We start from the raw sequence: 17,694 nt of genomic DNA, 5'->3' as shown, positions 1-17,694 counted from the left end.
TTTTCCATCCTGGAAACCTCCCTCCACAGTATGTCCTTTCCATGGAATCTAGGCAGCTGCTCTCTAGCCCAGCCTGACATCCTGCTGGGACTTTCCTTAGCCATTTTGGTTTGGGGATTGTTTTTGAGAGAATTTGTTGATAAGAATATAACTAGAATGAGGAAACATTAATATTTTAAAGGGAATCCTAAATTATTACTATATATACTGCTTCAATGTCCTAAATTCACCAGCCTGTGAGGTCATGTAAAATGGGGTCACATTTATTTTGGATGCCCAAATTATAATGGCTCAAATCCTCACAATTTGAAGGCAAAATCTCAGGACCACTAACTTTGCAGAGTGCCCTCTGAGGTCTTCTGTGGGTCTCTAAAAGGGACTCATATACTCCTAGTCTGTCCACAAGGCTTTTGCCATGTCTTCTACTTCTGCTCTTCTCCTGGCCAATATGTATTGCCCTGAATGCTGTTTGAACTACTCTCATGCTGACAGTATCCCTCACTGTTGATGGTATTTCTCTTAAGGTCAGTGTGGTATTCACCAAGGATGTTTTTTCCTGATTTTGCCATTTCCAAGAAAACCAGGGAGTACTAGGCTTGATGAGAGATAATCAGAATGACTCTGTCCCAAATTCCACACCACTTTCCCACTTCCCCTTTTCCATTACTCCAAGTCCAGGGTGTACAGTCTCTTTCAGCTTCTCCTCTTTGCAGTTTCCTGCTTGAAAGAACAAAGCCACCCCATTTGCTACTGTGGCACCATTGCCTAGCAGGCCTGTGACCTTGTTGAACATGACTGCCATTTTACTCTTCTGCACTTGTCCCCAGGACTGGAAATTACTGGAAAGCAAGAGCAGAGCTAACCGCTCCCTACAGCCACAGGCAGAAGAAAACACTGGAACAAACCGCAGCCTCGTATTACAATGCAGCAGTAGCCCAGGGGCCACAGAATAGCAAGCCCCACCCTTTTTTAATCCAATTATAATGCGATAAAAATTCAAAGCCCTCATTCCTCAATGCTGGTCTATCTCTCCACACTATGCCCCCTCTCCTTTCTTGGAGAGTGAATAAAAACTTTATTCTCTACACTTTCTTTTCTTTGTGAATTCTTCCACAGCATGCACCACTGACCATCCTAACACTGTTTACATACCTGACCCTAATTTCTCTGTCTAAATCAAAAACAATTAACAGTCACAACCAGCTGCTAGGTGCCTATTTTGTCAGGGACAACACAAAAGCTCGAAGGCTCAGAAACGCATCTCAGCCACATTATTTATTAGCAAGCCAGAATGTTACACATTTATATTCTAGAGAGTTTCTCCAGCCAGGGAGGCGGTCAGCTTCAAAGTGAGATGAAGTCTCCATTTTTGAGCTAGAACACTACTTGTACCTTTCAAATGATGGACTTCTTTTTTTTTAGCTAGACAAGAATTGAAATACCTTTGAGTCTACTCTCAATTCAAGTGCCATATTGCAAATCTTTAAGTATGTCCATGTTCTTTTAGAAAACCCCAAATATTTTTTTTTCCTTGAGAAAATCTGGAAAACCTTCATAGATATCTGTTGGTTATAAAACAGAATTAAAATACTAAATATTTCAGACTTTTCACTAATCAGACTGGCCTTTCATCTAAAATTGTCTGAACTTGCTGAGTTAGCATTTTCAAAGAACACTTAAGCATGGAGATGCTGCCAACAGAGATACTGCTAGCAGACCACAAGACAGGAAAGATTTTTTGCTTGTGAGATTTAGAGTACAACTAGGCTGATCTCTTTTGCCAAATGAGATAATCATTTTCAAAATGAAGACCATGTTATTTCAGAAAGAAATTTCAGGTGGTCCATGTTCCCCCTCTTTAATGTTCCCATTTTCTTCACTTAGTGAATGAGGACAGTTGAGTTCATAATTTACCTTGTCAGTAAGAGCGAGAGCAAGGGTTTTAATCCAGGTCAATTTGAGTTCAAAACTGGTGGCTCTTTTCTGCTTACTAGATCATGATGTGTCATTCTGGATGGGTACAGAGATGACCTTAAGGAAAAGGAGCTGATCTGGGAAACTCCCCCGTCATGTGGATTATCTGGGAATTCCCTGGCATCCGTACCGGTTCCCTGGTGACACTCAATCTGTGGTGAAGTATGTTCTGCGTCCAGTCCCCTGCGCAAACTAGTTCCAAACTGAGACAGGATGGTAAGAAGCTAGGAAAATTCCTGGGTAAGTGGAATGGGGAAACTGAGACAAAGGTAAACAATGCCAGACAGTTTGAGCAATTTACAGCCAGCTGGTGAATCACAAGATTCTGTCTCCCCTAACCAAGGACATTTGAGAATAAATGGTTTATGCCTCTCCTCCCTAACCAGAGAATACAGAACCTCCTAGACCTTAAACCAAAAGTGTCCAGGGAAGAGAGGCATCCTAATGCAAACGGTGAGATAGCAGCAGAACCAAGGGAGCCAGCTTGGGAGGAAACTGCGGGACTCCCCTTCAGCTCCCTCTCCTCCTACTCCCAGAGAAACGCCAGTCTGTGCTCCTCCTGGGGACTTCCCCCTCCCAAATTCCCATGTCCCCCCCGTGTATAAACTTGCTTCTGAAAGCTCAAGGGAAAGTGAATGTTTGGGTTTTTACCTGCCACCTTCTCAGACAGCTGACCTCTGATACTAATAACAGAGAAGTTATAATCCAGTCCCTGCCTCTGCTTTTTGGTTGACCAGTGACAGGCAGCTTGGGCCTTGGACTTGGCTGTAAAACCTCACTGTCCCTGTTCTTTCAGTTGCCTTTTCTTCTGGCTGGTTTTTGGAAAGAACCCAAGTAACTGGTTGCTGATCCTGCCCTCTGCTACCTATAAGCCATCCAAGTGGCAGCCACAGCTTACCTTTCCTATGACGTCTGCTAATAGCTTGAGGGCCATAGGATCGTGAACCAAGGAGTCTGTGTAAAAGGAACCAAGGTATTTCTTTGGGTTGATTGGATTGTCCTGGGCACACAAATCTGGGCGCATGCTGAATCCATGGGAGATTCTTCCTACTGTAAAGGGGAAGGCTCCACCTGCAAGTAAATTCCTTACTGAGTGGCTTGCTTCCATTGAAAATGATTCTTTTTAATCCTCATGTTGTGTGCAAACAGAAGGCACTATAGCCCAGCTGGTTAACAGTAGCAAAGGACCTGCTGGGTTCCAAACACTGAGAGAGGACCAAGGAGAAATAACATGAATTCATCTAGAGATTCAGATTTGAGGAATTTATTCTAGAGAGAAGACAAGTGTGTAAAGATATGTGGTCAAAGTTTTCAAATGTATCATTGTTATAATAATAAAATACTAAGGTAACCTGTGATGGTATATTTATAAAATGTATTGCCTTGCATGTAACCAACAAAAGTGATGAAGCCTTACTTAGTGACATGAAAAGATTTCTCTATGCTGGTGAGAAGGAAAAGCAGATTAGAGAGCTGCAGGTAGACTTTGTGTGTGTCTGAATGTCTACAAGTCACAAACTCAATTACCTACAGGAACCAAGCAGGAAATGTAAATGAATAAAATAGGTCTATTTGTAAACAGTAGTGAATGGTAGGGATTACTGCAAACTAGAGAGTTTGTAGTCTGACAAGAGGTTTAAATAAAAAACAAAACAAAATAAAGCAAAAATTGTGCCAACCAAACTAAACCTATCTGCAAAAATGGAATTTGGTCCCTGAACTATCCCATACTTTATGACTAGAATAATTACTGAAAGAATGTTATGGACTAAATTGTGTCCCTCCAAAATTCATATGTTGAATCCCTAATTCCCAGTGTGACTGTATTTGGAGATAGGGCCTTTAAGGAAATAATTAAGGTTAAATGAGATCATACAGTAGGACCCTAATCTGATAGAATTGGTGTCCTCATAAAAAGAGGAAGCAACAGTAGACTGATCATTCTCATTCTCTCTCTCTCCCCTCCCCCACCCCCCGTCTCCATCTTTGTGCATGTACAGAGTAAAGACAGTGTGAGGACAGTGAGGAGATGGCCTTCTACAATCCAGGAACGGAGAGGCCTCACTAGAAACCAACCCTGCCAGCACTTTGATCTTGGGACTCTAGAACTGTGAAAACATTAATTCTGGTTGTTGAAGCCACCTAGCAGTGGTATTTTGCTATAGCAGCTGAGCTGACCAGTACAAATGGGGTCTTTACCTCCATGTGCAAAGCATACTTTCAGTTTAGGAAACTTCTCAAACACTCCACCCATGATCATGGAGCAAATGGCTGTGGTGGTCTCCGCTGGCATTCCTAAAAGAGGAAAGAGTCACAAGGTACAAGGCTTGTCACCTCTAGCTAGAAGTTCAGTGACACTCATGGCTGGGGAATAGCAGTCAGTGCTGAAACATGGGGTCCCTGTGCCCCAGCATGGCTTTGTTTTCTACATGCTGGGACCTTGGCAGGCAGAACATCTGATGCTTTCTGTTTTCCATGTGCAGGCAGACTCAGTCATCTAATGGCAGAATAGTCAAGGAGCCAGAGGACCTGGCTTTTGTCCTGCTTCTCCAAGCTTCAGTTTTGGATGCAGTGGGGCAACAGAGGACAATGCGTCTGGGCTATACCCTAACTTCTCCAATGTTTTGTTTTCCAGACTTTGACAAATTATTTAGAACTCCTGAGCCTGTGCTCCTTCACGTGTGAGGTGGGGACAGTCTTCCTCATCTTGCAAGGCTATTGTGGAACCCTGCAATTGATAATGTCGGGAAAGTTCTTGGCTAGGATTTCACATTGGAGGTGCTCAACAAATATTAGTTGCCTCCTTATGACTCAATTTCCTCATGTATAAGATGGGGATAATGGTTAGCTCTTGCCACTTAGTATGTTCTCAATAAATATTGACTAATATTATTACTTCCTAATTTTTCCTTCTTAGAGCTGAGGTTGAAAAACTAAATCCAGTTTTAATCCAGTTTTTTCCACCAATGGGTTTTTGCATCCAAATGGGCTAAAGTGAATTATTTCAAGTGCTTTGTGATCTTAGAAGCAGCTGTTTCATGACTGATGCCTTTACTTCCATGGAGTCAGCCTGGATTACTTTTTCAGATTGATACTGGCATGCCACCCAGAGTGAGGGAGGAGCCACAGGAAATGCCTGAGGCAGCGCAACTGAAACCCTGCTGTTAGCACTGCATGTGATGCCAGATTTTTCTACCCCCAGGCATAGATGTCCTGCACAGAGCACATGTGAGGCTAGAAAGACTGATTGGCAGAGGGAAAACCCCCCCTATTCCCAGTCCCAGAGGACATAGCTGAATGTGTACCATAAAGGTCAACATGGGTGCAGGGGGAGGTGCTGTCTGGTCAGTGTAGCCTGGGAAAAGGATGGGATTGGCTGCGGGAACTGGACCCTTATGGAATGCATGGAAGTTTAGGTCAGGAGATTTAAACCAAGGGAAGGGAGAAATGCTCTCTCTTCTCTCTGGGACCCACTGCCACACATGTGTGGGCTGGAGCACTTGCAGGACTGGCTGGTTTTGGAAGGTGTGTGCTGATGGTGTGCTGGCCCCACACATGGACCATGGGGAGGGAGCTTGGAACTGGAGAGCCATCTGCTTAGCAGTCTTGGGCTCTAGAAGAGATATAAGGATGGAGCAGGAATCCTGGGCATGGTTTTGGGTTTCAGTCTTTTTTGGAACCAATGGGCTTTGTCTGGGTTTTGAGAAAGAGATTGGCCTCCCAAATTTTGCAGTGTTTTAGTAAAGGCCTCTTTTCTTCCCACCAACCTTTGTCTTTGGAATGTGCCTGTGGGTGGCAGTGGGAAGCCAAACCCCACAATCAAGCAAGATGATTGCTTTTCAGACTGTGATTAAGAAGTCTCTGGGGGCTCCATAGCTGAGCCTTACATCTTCTTACATTTTCATGATTCTCTGGCTGCCTAATGAAGCTTTAGCAGATGTTCATCCTACCCCATTGCTCCATGGACAGAGATGCCCATGGCTCCCTGGCTTCTTGGGAATTCTGGAAGCACGATGGATTCACATCCATCCGGGAGCGGGCAAAGCTTCCATACGGCAGGGAGATGAACAGCATCACTTGCTTTTGGTCCTGTGATTCTGCTTTCTGTTAATTACTTGGACCATAACCCCTCATCCAGGAGCCAAAGTAGAGTATTTACAGTGTAAATTGATTATGGCCCCTGTTGGGAATTCTCCAGTCTACTAATGACCACCTTCGCATCCAGAAAAAAGTTCTGAAATTAGCCTGTTTATTGGTCATGATCTGTGTGCTCATATATTGTCTTTTACCTCTAACCAGTACATAAGCTTCAGGAGGGCAGAGGTTTTGTCCATGTCTATATTCTTGGTGCCTAGGATAGGGTCTGACATTCTGGAGGAGATCAATATATATGTGTTACATAAATGAATGATGAAATGAACTTTTACGCAAATGCTCTCCTCTGCTTTTCATGTGGGGACTTGCAATGTAAATAAGTTTGTGGACTTGCATGGAGGCTAGCATGGATGCATGAGGCTAGCAAGAGTGGCTGACAAAGGGAAAAGTTCTTCTACTGCCTTCCAGTCCCAGAAGACATAGCCGTGCATGTACTTTAAGTGTTCTGTGAATTAGGATGAGATTTTCTTTGAACCTGGAAAGCATTGGGGCTTCTTAGATTATCTCTTTCTCCTAACTGCTGCTCAAAAATTTGGTGGGGAGTAGATAGGAAGCTGCATTGCTAAATATGCTGGTCTCCAAAAGCAATGCTAGGGGCATAAAATATCAGAGCAGAAAGAGAATCCAAATCAGCTCTCTCATTTTAGAGATGAAGAACAAGGGCCCGAGGGGGTGAAGTAATTTGTCACAGGTTATACAGAAAAGTAGACTAGCTGAAACGGAGGCTCTGTTTTTAATTATTTGTATTAATGATGCTGAGAGGAGAATGAACAATTGCTTCCTAAAGAAAATCGAATGCTGTTCATTTGGGACCACTTTTCCTTGGGCTTGTAGATGAGTGCACTTTTTACTTATGGCCCCAGAATTTTAAATCTTTCTTCATTTTTTTTTCTTATCAGGTATGATAGTGAGTGATTGGATAGGTCAAATGGAGCTCTCTCCTCTTTCCCTTTCCCTCATATGAAACCATGAATGACTAGAGCCGGAGGCAAAGAGCACAGTGTAGGGCCTCAGATCCTTGGGTGGTGTAAGGAGACCTTCCATTCCTAATTTCAGGGTTCTCATCTGTAAGCATTGATGCTATTATTGGCTTCTAAAAAATTCTATTAACCAGGCACAGTTACTTATTTTGGGGGAGCCTTTGTGGTAGTCTGTGGATTGAAATGGTTTTGGACTCAGACTGATCTGTGTAAATTCCATTTTCATTTATTAACTGTGCGACGTGGAAAGCTTTCCTAACCACTCTGACATTCAATTTCTCCATCTATAAAATGGTTATTGTAATGTCAACCTCAAAGAGTTTTCTGTGGATATGATTAAAATGAAATGAGGTAGTATATATAGCACTGATCTGAATAAGAGCTCGATAACTCACAATCCTGTTAATAATTCATACTTTCTTTCTTTGACATAATAGTGTTCCACAGATTTGGGAAAAATAAGGATTAGATCCTCTTTTTTAGACTTCCAAGCTGACACAAACCTACAAGCCAGGGGAGCCAGTATTTGGCCATCCGTCCATCCATCTGCATGTCCCAGGGGTGCACGAATAGGGAACAGTTCAGCTTTTCAGCTGCCTTCAAAGAAGGAATGAGAGAGAGAGTTATTTGGATGAGCCAGCAGATACAGGATACTATTTTAGGGAAATTGCTTTTCTCTAAATCTATATTGATCTGAATACATAAACCAAAATATTTTTGAAGTTGTTTCCTGATCTTTATAAAAGAGTCATTGTTAAACCCTGCTCCTACTTGGAAAATAAAAAGGACACTTAGATTTAAGAAGGGGGTTGTGGATTTACCATTGAGGTTGATGAATTTAATATATTGTTTGGCAAAACAAGTCACAGGAAACATCTATCATTCAAATGTTTTGGCTGAGAGCAAAACACGTAAGGACTGATCTTATATCTCAAATGCTGGGGAAATTTCCCCTGCTGGTTCCTTCCTGGTCTGCTCTTTTGTAAAGACTGCTCAGACTGTATCTTTGGAGTCAGGACTGGAGCGTTCCCTCCCTTCCTCTACTTGGAAACCTGAGGATGTGGAAAGTGGGGAATGATGCCCTGTGAGTCAGGGGTTCAGGACTGGGCTGGAGTGGGCTGGCCTGACTGAAGCCTTCCAGTCTCTCACAGCATGATTCTGGGTGGGGATTTCTGGGGTCTGCTGGCTCCCACAAAGCCTCAGGAGCCCAGCTGAGTCCCTAAATAGTCTGGTGTGAATGAAATGACTTTAGAAAGGAAAAAGCTCTCAGGGCCTCAGTCAGGCATGTACTGAAATGAAGGCCATTAGGCGAACCTGTTCCAGGGCCTCCTGGGAAATGGAAATACCATCTGGATGGAATGACCTTTATTCAACAAAATGTTTAATTTTAAAAAGTTCCCTCAACAGGCATGAAATATTAAAGCTTATCAAGGTAAAAAACACATTTTTCTTAGCACATTTCTCTCCTAAATATATTGGGGTGCTGAAGTGACTCTGATATAAATCTCATTATGGGTGCAGGCTGGAAGAAAACATCAGCTTCTTGGGGTAGTTTGGGCTGGACTAAGATACTTAATATGATATCTCAATGGGATTTGACTCCTCATTAGTACAAAAGTTGATTCTATGGCCTACAATAGTTCATTTCTATTCAATTCAAATTAGCAAATATTTTTGGTCACCTTTTATATGTGAACTATTGCAGAGAATAGAAACAGAAGTCATTTATGTTCTCAAAATCATAATTCACATTAACTGAGAAATTACTGTGTGCCAAAGTTATTATAAGACTTTACAATTATAAACTAGTTTAATTTTTTTTTTAATTTAGCCCACATACTGTTTTTGTGTTTTGGGTTTTTCTTTAGATTTTATTTATTTATTTTTTTAGAGAGGGAAGGGAGGGGGAGAGAGAGAGAGAGAGAGAGAGAGAGAGAGAGACAGACATCAATGTGCGGTTGCTGGGGGTTATGGCCTGCAACCCAGGTATGTACCCTGACTGGGAATCAAACCTATGACACTTTGGTTCGCAGCCCGCGCTCAATCCACTGAGCTATGCCAGCCAGGGCTAATTTTTTTAATGAAATGAGCACTGGGCATTACTCCCATCTTACAGAGAAAAAAGCAAAGGCAGATAGAGGCTAAGTAACTTTCTTAGGTCTTGGAGCTGATGAATGATAGAGGCAGGTAGTCTGCTACTAACATTCTGTCTGCCTCATACTCATAACAAAGTCATTTTTGTGCCTGAAAACTGACGTGAATGTGTATTGTTGGGTTCACTCACTAAGAAGGGAGATCTAGGAAATAAGGGGGACTGTTAGATGCTCTGGAGCTCCAGGCTGACCTTGAAATGACAAAGCCAACTTTGCCCATGGTAACCCTTCTTATTTGTTTCAGCCCATGTTAGTGACGCAAGTTACAGAGTAGTGAGGCTGGCAAGTCTTGCTACCCAAACAAATGTGCTGTCAACCCAGGACATCAGAAGTCTGCTGGGCCTGGGCTGCTCTCCTGGATCCTCTTGGAGACTATGAGCCCCCAAACAGCCTAGTTAAAGTGATGGATGGGTTGAGCTAGTCACACAAATGGAAATATTATCCCTTTGGACCCCACTCAGCTACTGCTGCTTTCTGAGCCCCTTAGTAATTCATAAACCCAATTTCAATGAATAATGAAATGACTTGCAGCTAAAGGTTTGCTCACACTGTGCTGAAAAAACTTGGATGCACAAGTAAATAAATCCTCTTTCAAAGTTCATTAAAGTTTCTAGAAAACATTCATTCACTGCGTTAGCTTAGTCACTGCAGCTGATAAGCTTTGGGGAGTTCAATATTTAGAGGAACATTAAATCTTTCAGGTCAGTAGGAGGCAATTTAACGTGCAATCCCCCAACTGGTGGGCAGTGCCAATAGGTACAAAAATGGAATTTTTTTCCATGTAGTCAGAGATCAACAGATGATAATAAATGAATAAATATCAGTGATTACAGTGCCTGGTGAGTTCACTAACACCTATTTAATTCATTATTGAAGATTTTGCATTCACACTGAAAATAATAGAAAACTATTACTGATATAATAAATACTATCATAATTCTAGGAGAAAAATAAACAGCTTAAAAACATAGTTGAATATAAAATTATACATCTTGAGTCCTGGTACCAAGGAGAGCATGTTCAGTTGCAGAAAGCCTGGGAGGTAGAGTAAGACCGATGGAGAGGACTTTAGTTGGATCCTTCAGAAATATATGGCACTAAGTTTTTGAAAATATATTTATTTATGTGATATTTCAAATATTGAAAATTTAAATAATAGTACAATGAATATAAATGCACCATCTAGTTTCATCAGATGCTAATGTTTTGGTGGCATTATTTTTTGTTATGTATTTTTATTATGCTTTTTCAAAATATAGGCTCCAGCAGAAGTAACACCTGCTTGAGTGTGGTTTTATTATTTATTTATTATTTATTGTTATCAAAGACAGCAATTTGAACATTTCACCTAAAATGTCATATGGTGTGCTTGAGTGTGGTATTGTTATGTTACAGAGTTACGTGCTTATGATTTTGTAATAAAAGTTTTCATAATAAAAAGGGGTGTTATTTGTGCCAGACCCCTGTATATGGCTTAAAAAGTATCTTAGTTGAGGAATGATTAAATAAATCAAAACATTTATTGGAATATTATACAGGCATTAAGAAATCATGCGTTAAGAGACTTTTTATTTGGGGTGGGAATTCTCAATTAGGATACAAAAATGACATATATAGTAGAATATAGGTATATGCAAATAAAAAACAAATGAAATATATTATGGCAGTGGTTATTTATCTTTGGGTGGTAGAATTATGGGTTACTTTGATTATAGAACATGTTTTCCTTTTTACAGTCTCCTGTATTTCCCACAACTTCTTCAAAATCATCTTACAATTTTGAAAAATAAGTATTTTTTCCCAAAGCAAAAATACTTTGTTTTTGCACATCATTAATATGTTTCTTTTGCACAATGACTGTGATAAGGGTAACATTTTGGCTTCATATTGAAAGACTAAAAGGAAAAAATGGATGGGAAGAAAGGAGATTTCGCTGGGTTAAGTCAGGGCTGGCCTAGGAAGCGTTCCCACTCACCCCTCTTTAGAGGAACGGCCTGCTCCTTTGGGGGAGCTCTCTCCACATTTCCTCCTACATCTCAGCATGTCAGCGGTCATCTATCTCTCTCTGTGCTCCTCCCACCAGCACCCAGCACAGCCCCATCACTGCGAGGTCCCTGATTGAACGCTGCACACTCACTGCATACACAGGGAAGAGTTCCGGCATGTTCAGGTCCCACTCGTTGATGTGGGAACCGATCTGGACCCCGGGGAAGCCCAGCTCCTTCACACAGCGCTCCATCTCCTTGACGGCCAGGTCGGGGGCCTGCATGGGCAGCGTCCCCAGACCCACGAACCTCCTGGGGTATCTCGCTACGGTAGCAGCTAAGTCATCATTTAAAAACTGGCACAAGTCTAAAGTGTCCTGAGGTTTGGCCTGGTGGAGACAGGGAGGGGAAAACCACATCGTTCAAAACCTGCTTCTTTAGATATTTACTCTGAACAACACCTTCCCTAGGCTAAATCACTTGTCACAATCTGTGGCTTGCAGGGCCACCCCCCCTGCCCCGCCCCCAAGCTCAGGCACAGACTGAGATAGGCACTTGCTGCAGAAGACCCAGAATCCAGTCATTGCAAATACAAAGAAAACTGCTAGTATTGCTGATGAATCAGAAATATTGAGGCTATAATTATAAGGGACAGACATGATTACTGGGCCTGGCATCCCTACTCACTGTAGACAGGAGCCTGCAGAGCTGCACACCTAGGCACCCTCTCCCCATACAGGAGGCTGGGCCTGATCATTGCCTGACATCGCCAGGGCACCTCCTTGTCATGTCTCACTGTAGGACATCAGTGTGTTCATACACGTCTCCTGTCCCTGTTTCTTCTCCCTCGCCCTCCTGTTGGCTGTGGCACTCACAGGTACCTTAGCAAAACACTGATGCAGATGAAGTTTGCTTTCTCTTCCCCTAACTCTTCCTTCTACACCTTCTCACCCCACTGCCAGGAAATTTGGCATTCTCCTGCAATCCCAGTTGTTTAGTCGGAGTGGTACCCAATCTGATAAATTTAGACATATTGAGGTCTTAAGGGCATTTTTAAAGCCATAAATCTAATCACAGGAACAATAAAGACTGAATCACTAGTAATGGAATTATGAGCACAGGTGGGCAGAGTAGGTGTGAGCAGGTGGTGTTTCCATTGCTCCTTAAATCATAATGTAAATGAATATTTACTAGTTTGAGTAGGTGCTTGGTGCACCCCCAGCTATGTACAAAGATGTTCTTCCACAGGCTCTCAGTCGTGCCTGAAACTTCGAGCACTCGAGACTTAATCACTTGGGGAAAAGCATCCAAATCCAGGAATCTTAGTTTGAATCGCATATTTCCCTGGGAGAGGCAACATATTAGGCCATTATTATCCTTTCCACTTCAAAATCACTGTCATCTCAGAATAAATTGGCTTGTTAATTACTGAGTAAGGCACTGCATGGAGGAGTCATCAGACAGGTAAGTTTTGACAGAAGTTAAGGTTGGGTTTAAAACTGCGCTGTCCAGGAGAAACGCAGTGGGAGTCACATAGCAACATGCTGCTACTGGCTACGATACTGGACCATGTGGGTCTAGAACAAGGACAGGGCGAAGAAGAGTGGCCTGGGAGGGCACACTGCAGTGTGAGAAGCTGAGGGACCCCACTGATCTCTGATGGAAAGAAGTGGAGGGGAGGTGGGGCAATGTCAAGACCTGAGTCATCTACCTGCTTGCCAGACATGAGCCTTCACCCACTAATGAGATGGTTTAAAGTTTCACACTCACCCAGTAGCTAAACATGACAGGAACCGTGGAAAGGGCTTGCAGGGTCACTCCTGAACACAGACACAAAGAAATACAAAGCTCATGAGAAGAGTAGCCAGACACTGTTTTTGCATTTCCCAGGAATTCTCCCCCCTGGCCTCCTCCTGCTCTCCCCTCCCTAGCTGCTCCTCCCTGTCCACTGTCTCTCAGGCTCTCTGGTTTCGGGCCTCCCTCATTCCTCAGTCTTGGATTCCAGGAAGAGGGCTAAAGGCTGGACAAAAATGAGATTGTTTACGAAGAACTAATTGACCCCATTTGTCAAGGGTTATTTCCACTCTCCTTTTTGTGAAGTTCTATTTAAGCAAGTCATTTCCCCAGCAATTTTTTCAGGGCTTTTCATCTTAGGTCATTTATGGCTAAATGTATTTCTCAGCCACCTTAATTCAGCTCCTTAGTGGGTCTGGGTCCCACTTTCTGCAGTGCTCAGAATGGGAGCCTGGATTCGGCTCCAGAATCCAGCATTTGGCATGCCTAGAATCTTGTCTTCAAGCTCCTGGAGCTGGGGTATCAGGAGAGAGGCTGTTAAATGGAGGGTCGCTCCTTTCCCCTCATACCCACATCCAACCCACTAGCAAGACCTGTCACCTCTACTGCAGTTCCGCATTTACCCACATATCCCATCCCCTGCCACTACTTAATCTGGGCCATCAGTATCTCCTATGTGGAACACTGCAGAAGGCTCTGAATGGTGGTTTCCTACCACCATTCTTGTCCTCCTATGGTTTGTTCTCTACTCAGAAATCAGAGTAATATGTTAAAACTTAGATCAAGTCATTCTCTTGGTCAAAACTTCAAGGACTTTACATCATGCTACAGTAAAATCCAGACTCAAACATGGTCTACAAGGCCCCATTCAGTCTCTCCCAGGGCTCACATAATCTTTGTCGGCTTCCTGACTGTGCTTTGGAACTCTTTTCTGCCCCAGGACCTTTGCATTGCTCTTCCACCTGCCTGGAATGCTTACTTTTGGTTCACCACAGGATGGGCTCCTTTTTACCCTAAGGTCTGAATTCAAATGTCACCTTCTCAGAGAGGTCTTCCCACTGTTATCTATCCATCATTCTATTCCTTTCCTTTTCTAATAGTTATTGCAGCCTGTTATTTCTATGTTTACTTGTTTATTCTGTGTCTCCTCCTACTTGAATGTAAGCACCACATGAGCCTGCATCTCCATGCCATAACACCGGCACCCAGTAGTGCCTGGCACATTGAACATACCCAGGAAATGACAGACTACAGCTTTTGATAAGATAGTATTGTTAAACACTGCCATATTATTTACATTCATTGATTAGTATCAAACAGATGAGTACTCTTCAATTGTGAAACCTTTTACATTTTACATAAAAACTTTCACTTATAGCCCAGGCTGGTGTAGCTCAGTGGATTGAGCTCTGGCTGCGAACCAGGCATTGCAGGTTTGATTCCCAGTCAGGGCACATGCCTAGGTTGCAGGCCATGGCCCCCAGCAACCGCACATTGATGTTTTTTTTCTCTCTCTCTTTCTCCTTCCCTTCCCTCTCTAAAAATTAATAAATAAAATCTTAAAAAAACTTTCACTTATATTACTCTATCTCATTTCTCTTGTATAGATTAGACCTAAGGCCACTCATTTTGAAAATGGTGTGATGAGGTGCCTGTCCAGCCTTGCTCTCCCCTACATCCTAGTGGCTATCACTTGTCACAATGCTTCATATCGACACAGTAAATTGTGTTATTTGTGTATTGGTTGGTTTGGATACATATTCTTTGGTTTCTGGGAACAAAATGGGGAAAACAAGTCTAATCCAATTAGAATTTATATATTTTAAAATAGGGGGGTTTAACAGCATGACATAGCACAATGTTTCTCAAATTTATTTATTAATTAAAAAGGGGGGGATTAAAGGATTAAAAAGGGGCAGCAGAACATTGTAAAAACAAATTCCCAAGCCCTCCTTCAGAAAATTTTATTTAGTGGATGGGACCTGAAAAAAAAAATTTGACCAGCACCCCAGGCGATCCTCAACCTGAGGGAGATTTGGGAAAAGCTTCTGTGGTGGAACTAGAAAGATAGCCTTAGCTACAGTCTCTGCTCTGCTGTTACTAGCTGTGTGATCCTGTGCCAATCCCTTAAACCCTGGCCCCCTTCAGTAACAATAGGTGCCACAATGCCTGCCACTTAGAGGTACTGAGAGGGGATTAAAAGTGAGCAGGTGTGTGAAAGTATTCCTGACTCCTCTGGGGCCTCTCAGCCTCCCTCCGCACAAAGGACTGCTCTCCCATGCCAGTCCTCACTCGGCCTGGATTCCTCACCAATCCTGACCTTCCTGGATCTGTTCTAGAACTGGCTTTAATAGGAACTTACCCTAGTCGAGGACTTAGGAGACACTTACATGTATATTATCTCATTGTTATTATTTTGGTCTTTCTTAGCTCTGTGTTGGATCTTGTGCTGACGTGACCCAGGGGCTGCCAGTTACATTTTCCTCCCTGTGGAGATGGCATGGATTGCTAGAATCTTCTGTGTTGGGCCTTCATCATTTTGTTTTCTTAGCTCTGCAGAGGTGGTAGGATGTAGTTGTTCATCCCCTGGGCCCAGGCTGGCGGGGTTCAAATTCTGGTTCTGACCCTTACAAATTAAACTGTGATTTTGGACAAATTGTTTAACTTCTCTTCCTCAGTTTCTTCTTCTGTAAAATGGGCATAGTAATATGTAATATTACTTATGTAATATGTAATAAGACCCATAGTAATGGCCCTTAGCCATTCCTAAGGCTGTCACAGGGATTAAGTGAGTGAACACATGTTGGGTGCTGAGAGAAGTGTCTGGCACAAAGCGAATGCTCAGCATAGTCATGACTTCTTTCTCAGAGATAGCCAGTGAATGAAACACACAGCAAAAACTTAAGGAGACACCCTTCATCTAAAACAACACCAGGCATCCAAATCTCTTTTCCACTGTTTTTCTCCTTGAATGGCGGGAGGCAAAAGGAGGGTTAGGAACTTTGCTCAAGCTTTACATTCAGAACCAAAGCTTGCTTTTTGTCATGGGTCTGAGAAGCGTGTTCTGTCTCTAGCTCCTCCCCCAGCCCCATGCACTTCTAGAATGGGAGCATGGGCACAGCGTTCTGTAGAACAGTCCATAGAGGTGCTTCAGGCTTTCTGCAAAGTTCAATTTAAATGTCATTTAAATATACTTAATTATTTAAAAGAACTATAAAGCAGTTCCCGGCCTAAAGTATCCTGGCCCAAATTCTAGCCTGCCAGAGACCACTTCCCCACTTGGGGCTGACAGGCTAACTCATTTTGTGCAGACTGGAATAAAATGTCTCCTGCTGTCTCTGTGTATATATTTCAACTTCTTACACATTTATCTTTGATTAAGAAGGTGGTAGTTCTAAGCTGCTCCTTCATTTGTGGGTATGAATTGCTTGTTTTCTGGTTAAATCTAGACTACTGATGTCAAAATTTAGGCCTGACAATGTCGTAGTGGTGAGCACCCCTTCACAGGGGTGAGCTCTCTGCGAGCACGGCCAGCGCTCCCAGAAGGCTCAGCGCACCTTTGGGTGGCGCCAGCGGCCAGGCAGCAGCAAGTGAGCACAGTGCGGCTGTCAAAGCATATTTCAGATAGTCTTTAAAATTCCTTTAAATTGTGGGGACTTGTTTGCTTTTTAAACATAAGATAAGGAATGTAAAGCAGTCCTTAGAAATCATTAGTGATTCAGCTTGGAAACAAAAATTTCCCAATTCTCCTCTTTCAAATTTCTTAATTAGTTTTATTGTAGACTATTCTGAGAGTACACTATTAACTTTGTTTTTAATTGCTCCCATTTCCACCCCTTATGTCTCCACAGGGACTTTCTGTGTACTGAGCACTGAGACAAACAATCAGAAGAAATTGGATCCTCAATCTGACTAAGCAGGAAATTGGCATCTTTACTCTGTGAATCCTAATTTTTGCTGTTTTAATTGACTTTATAATAAGTGAATACTATACATTTAAACTTTAAAAGCTTTAAAATAATAAAATGACACTCTATATTTTTATGACACAGTATTCTCCTTTAAAATAGGGTCTACCTAATTTTTAACAAATTTAATCTGCACTGAAAACATTGCAGTAGCAGGTCCCATCCCTCCCCCAGTGATGTGGAGCAGCCTGGCCCAGTGGAAAAAAGGCGATAGAAGTTACCATCATGTAAATCCTGTGAAGTGGTCAGCAGACTTTTGGGAGAGACATGCTTTTATATCAGATGTAAAAATTGGTGCTATTTCTCATTTCAAGTACCTGTTTGGTCCATTTCTCTGACACGGACTTCTGGATCCCAGCAGTTCTCTTGGACCACCCTGAACACCTTCCCATCTTTCAGCATCTTTGCTTCTCCCTGGGGCAGAAAATGCACATCAGCAGAAGCCAACCTGAGTTTACTTAGATTAATCCTTCCTTGTATGCTTTGGAACTTGGTTCTCCCCTAAAATTTTTAGGCGTTTTTACTTAATCCTCAACGGAGTAGAAATCTATTCATTGAACAGAACTCAGCTTTTCATCCTCATGCCTTAATACTGGCCTGCAGTTAAAGGGTTGTGTTCCATAGGTATCAGTAGTTGGACACAGAGAGAAACAAGGTCATGGTCATGGCCTTTTGGGGCTTCATG

The 17,694-nt window shown here is 42.5% G+C and overlaps 1 protein-coding gene across 2 annotated transcripts in view; it reads right to left on the bottom strand.

The window, feature by feature from the left end:
• Nucleotides 1-17,694, bottom strand: part of ACMSD (aminocarboxymuconate semialdehyde decarboxylase) — a 71,671-nt gene that overhangs the window by 31,123 nt on the left and 22,854 nt on the right. Inside the window, exons 3-8 of one of the 2 annotated variants that reach the window (XM_036023653.1) lie at nucleotides 17,327-17,423; nucleotides 13,018-13,067; nucleotides 11,400-11,636; nucleotides 7,613-7,706; nucleotides 4,174-4,269; nucleotides 2,873-2,928 (exon numbers count right to left, since the gene is read on the bottom strand). In XM_036023653.1, coding sequence (XP_035879546.1) covers nucleotides 2,873-2,928; nucleotides 4,174-4,269; nucleotides 7,613-7,706; nucleotides 11,400-11,636; nucleotides 13,018-13,067; nucleotides 17,327-17,423 — 630 coding nt within the window. Of the gene's footprint in view, nucleotides 1-2,872; nucleotides 3,046-4,173; nucleotides 4,270-7,612; nucleotides 7,707-11,399; nucleotides 11,637-13,017; nucleotides 13,068-17,326; nucleotides 17,424-17,694 lie in introns of both variants that reach the window. The other variant, XM_028510018.2, reaches the window with a different exon arrangement.

Source organism: Phyllostomus discolor, chromosome 4 (assembly GCF_004126475.2).
Source record: "Phyllostomus discolor isolate MPI-MPIP mPhyDis1 chromosome 4, mPhyDis1.pri.v3, whole genome shotgun sequence".
Classification (NCBI taxonomy): Eukaryota; Metazoa; Chordata; class Mammalia; order Chiroptera; family Phyllostomidae; genus Phyllostomus; species Phyllostomus discolor.
Note: the sequence above shows the minus strand (reverse complement) of the source record. Positions and strands in the feature narration are given on the sequence as shown.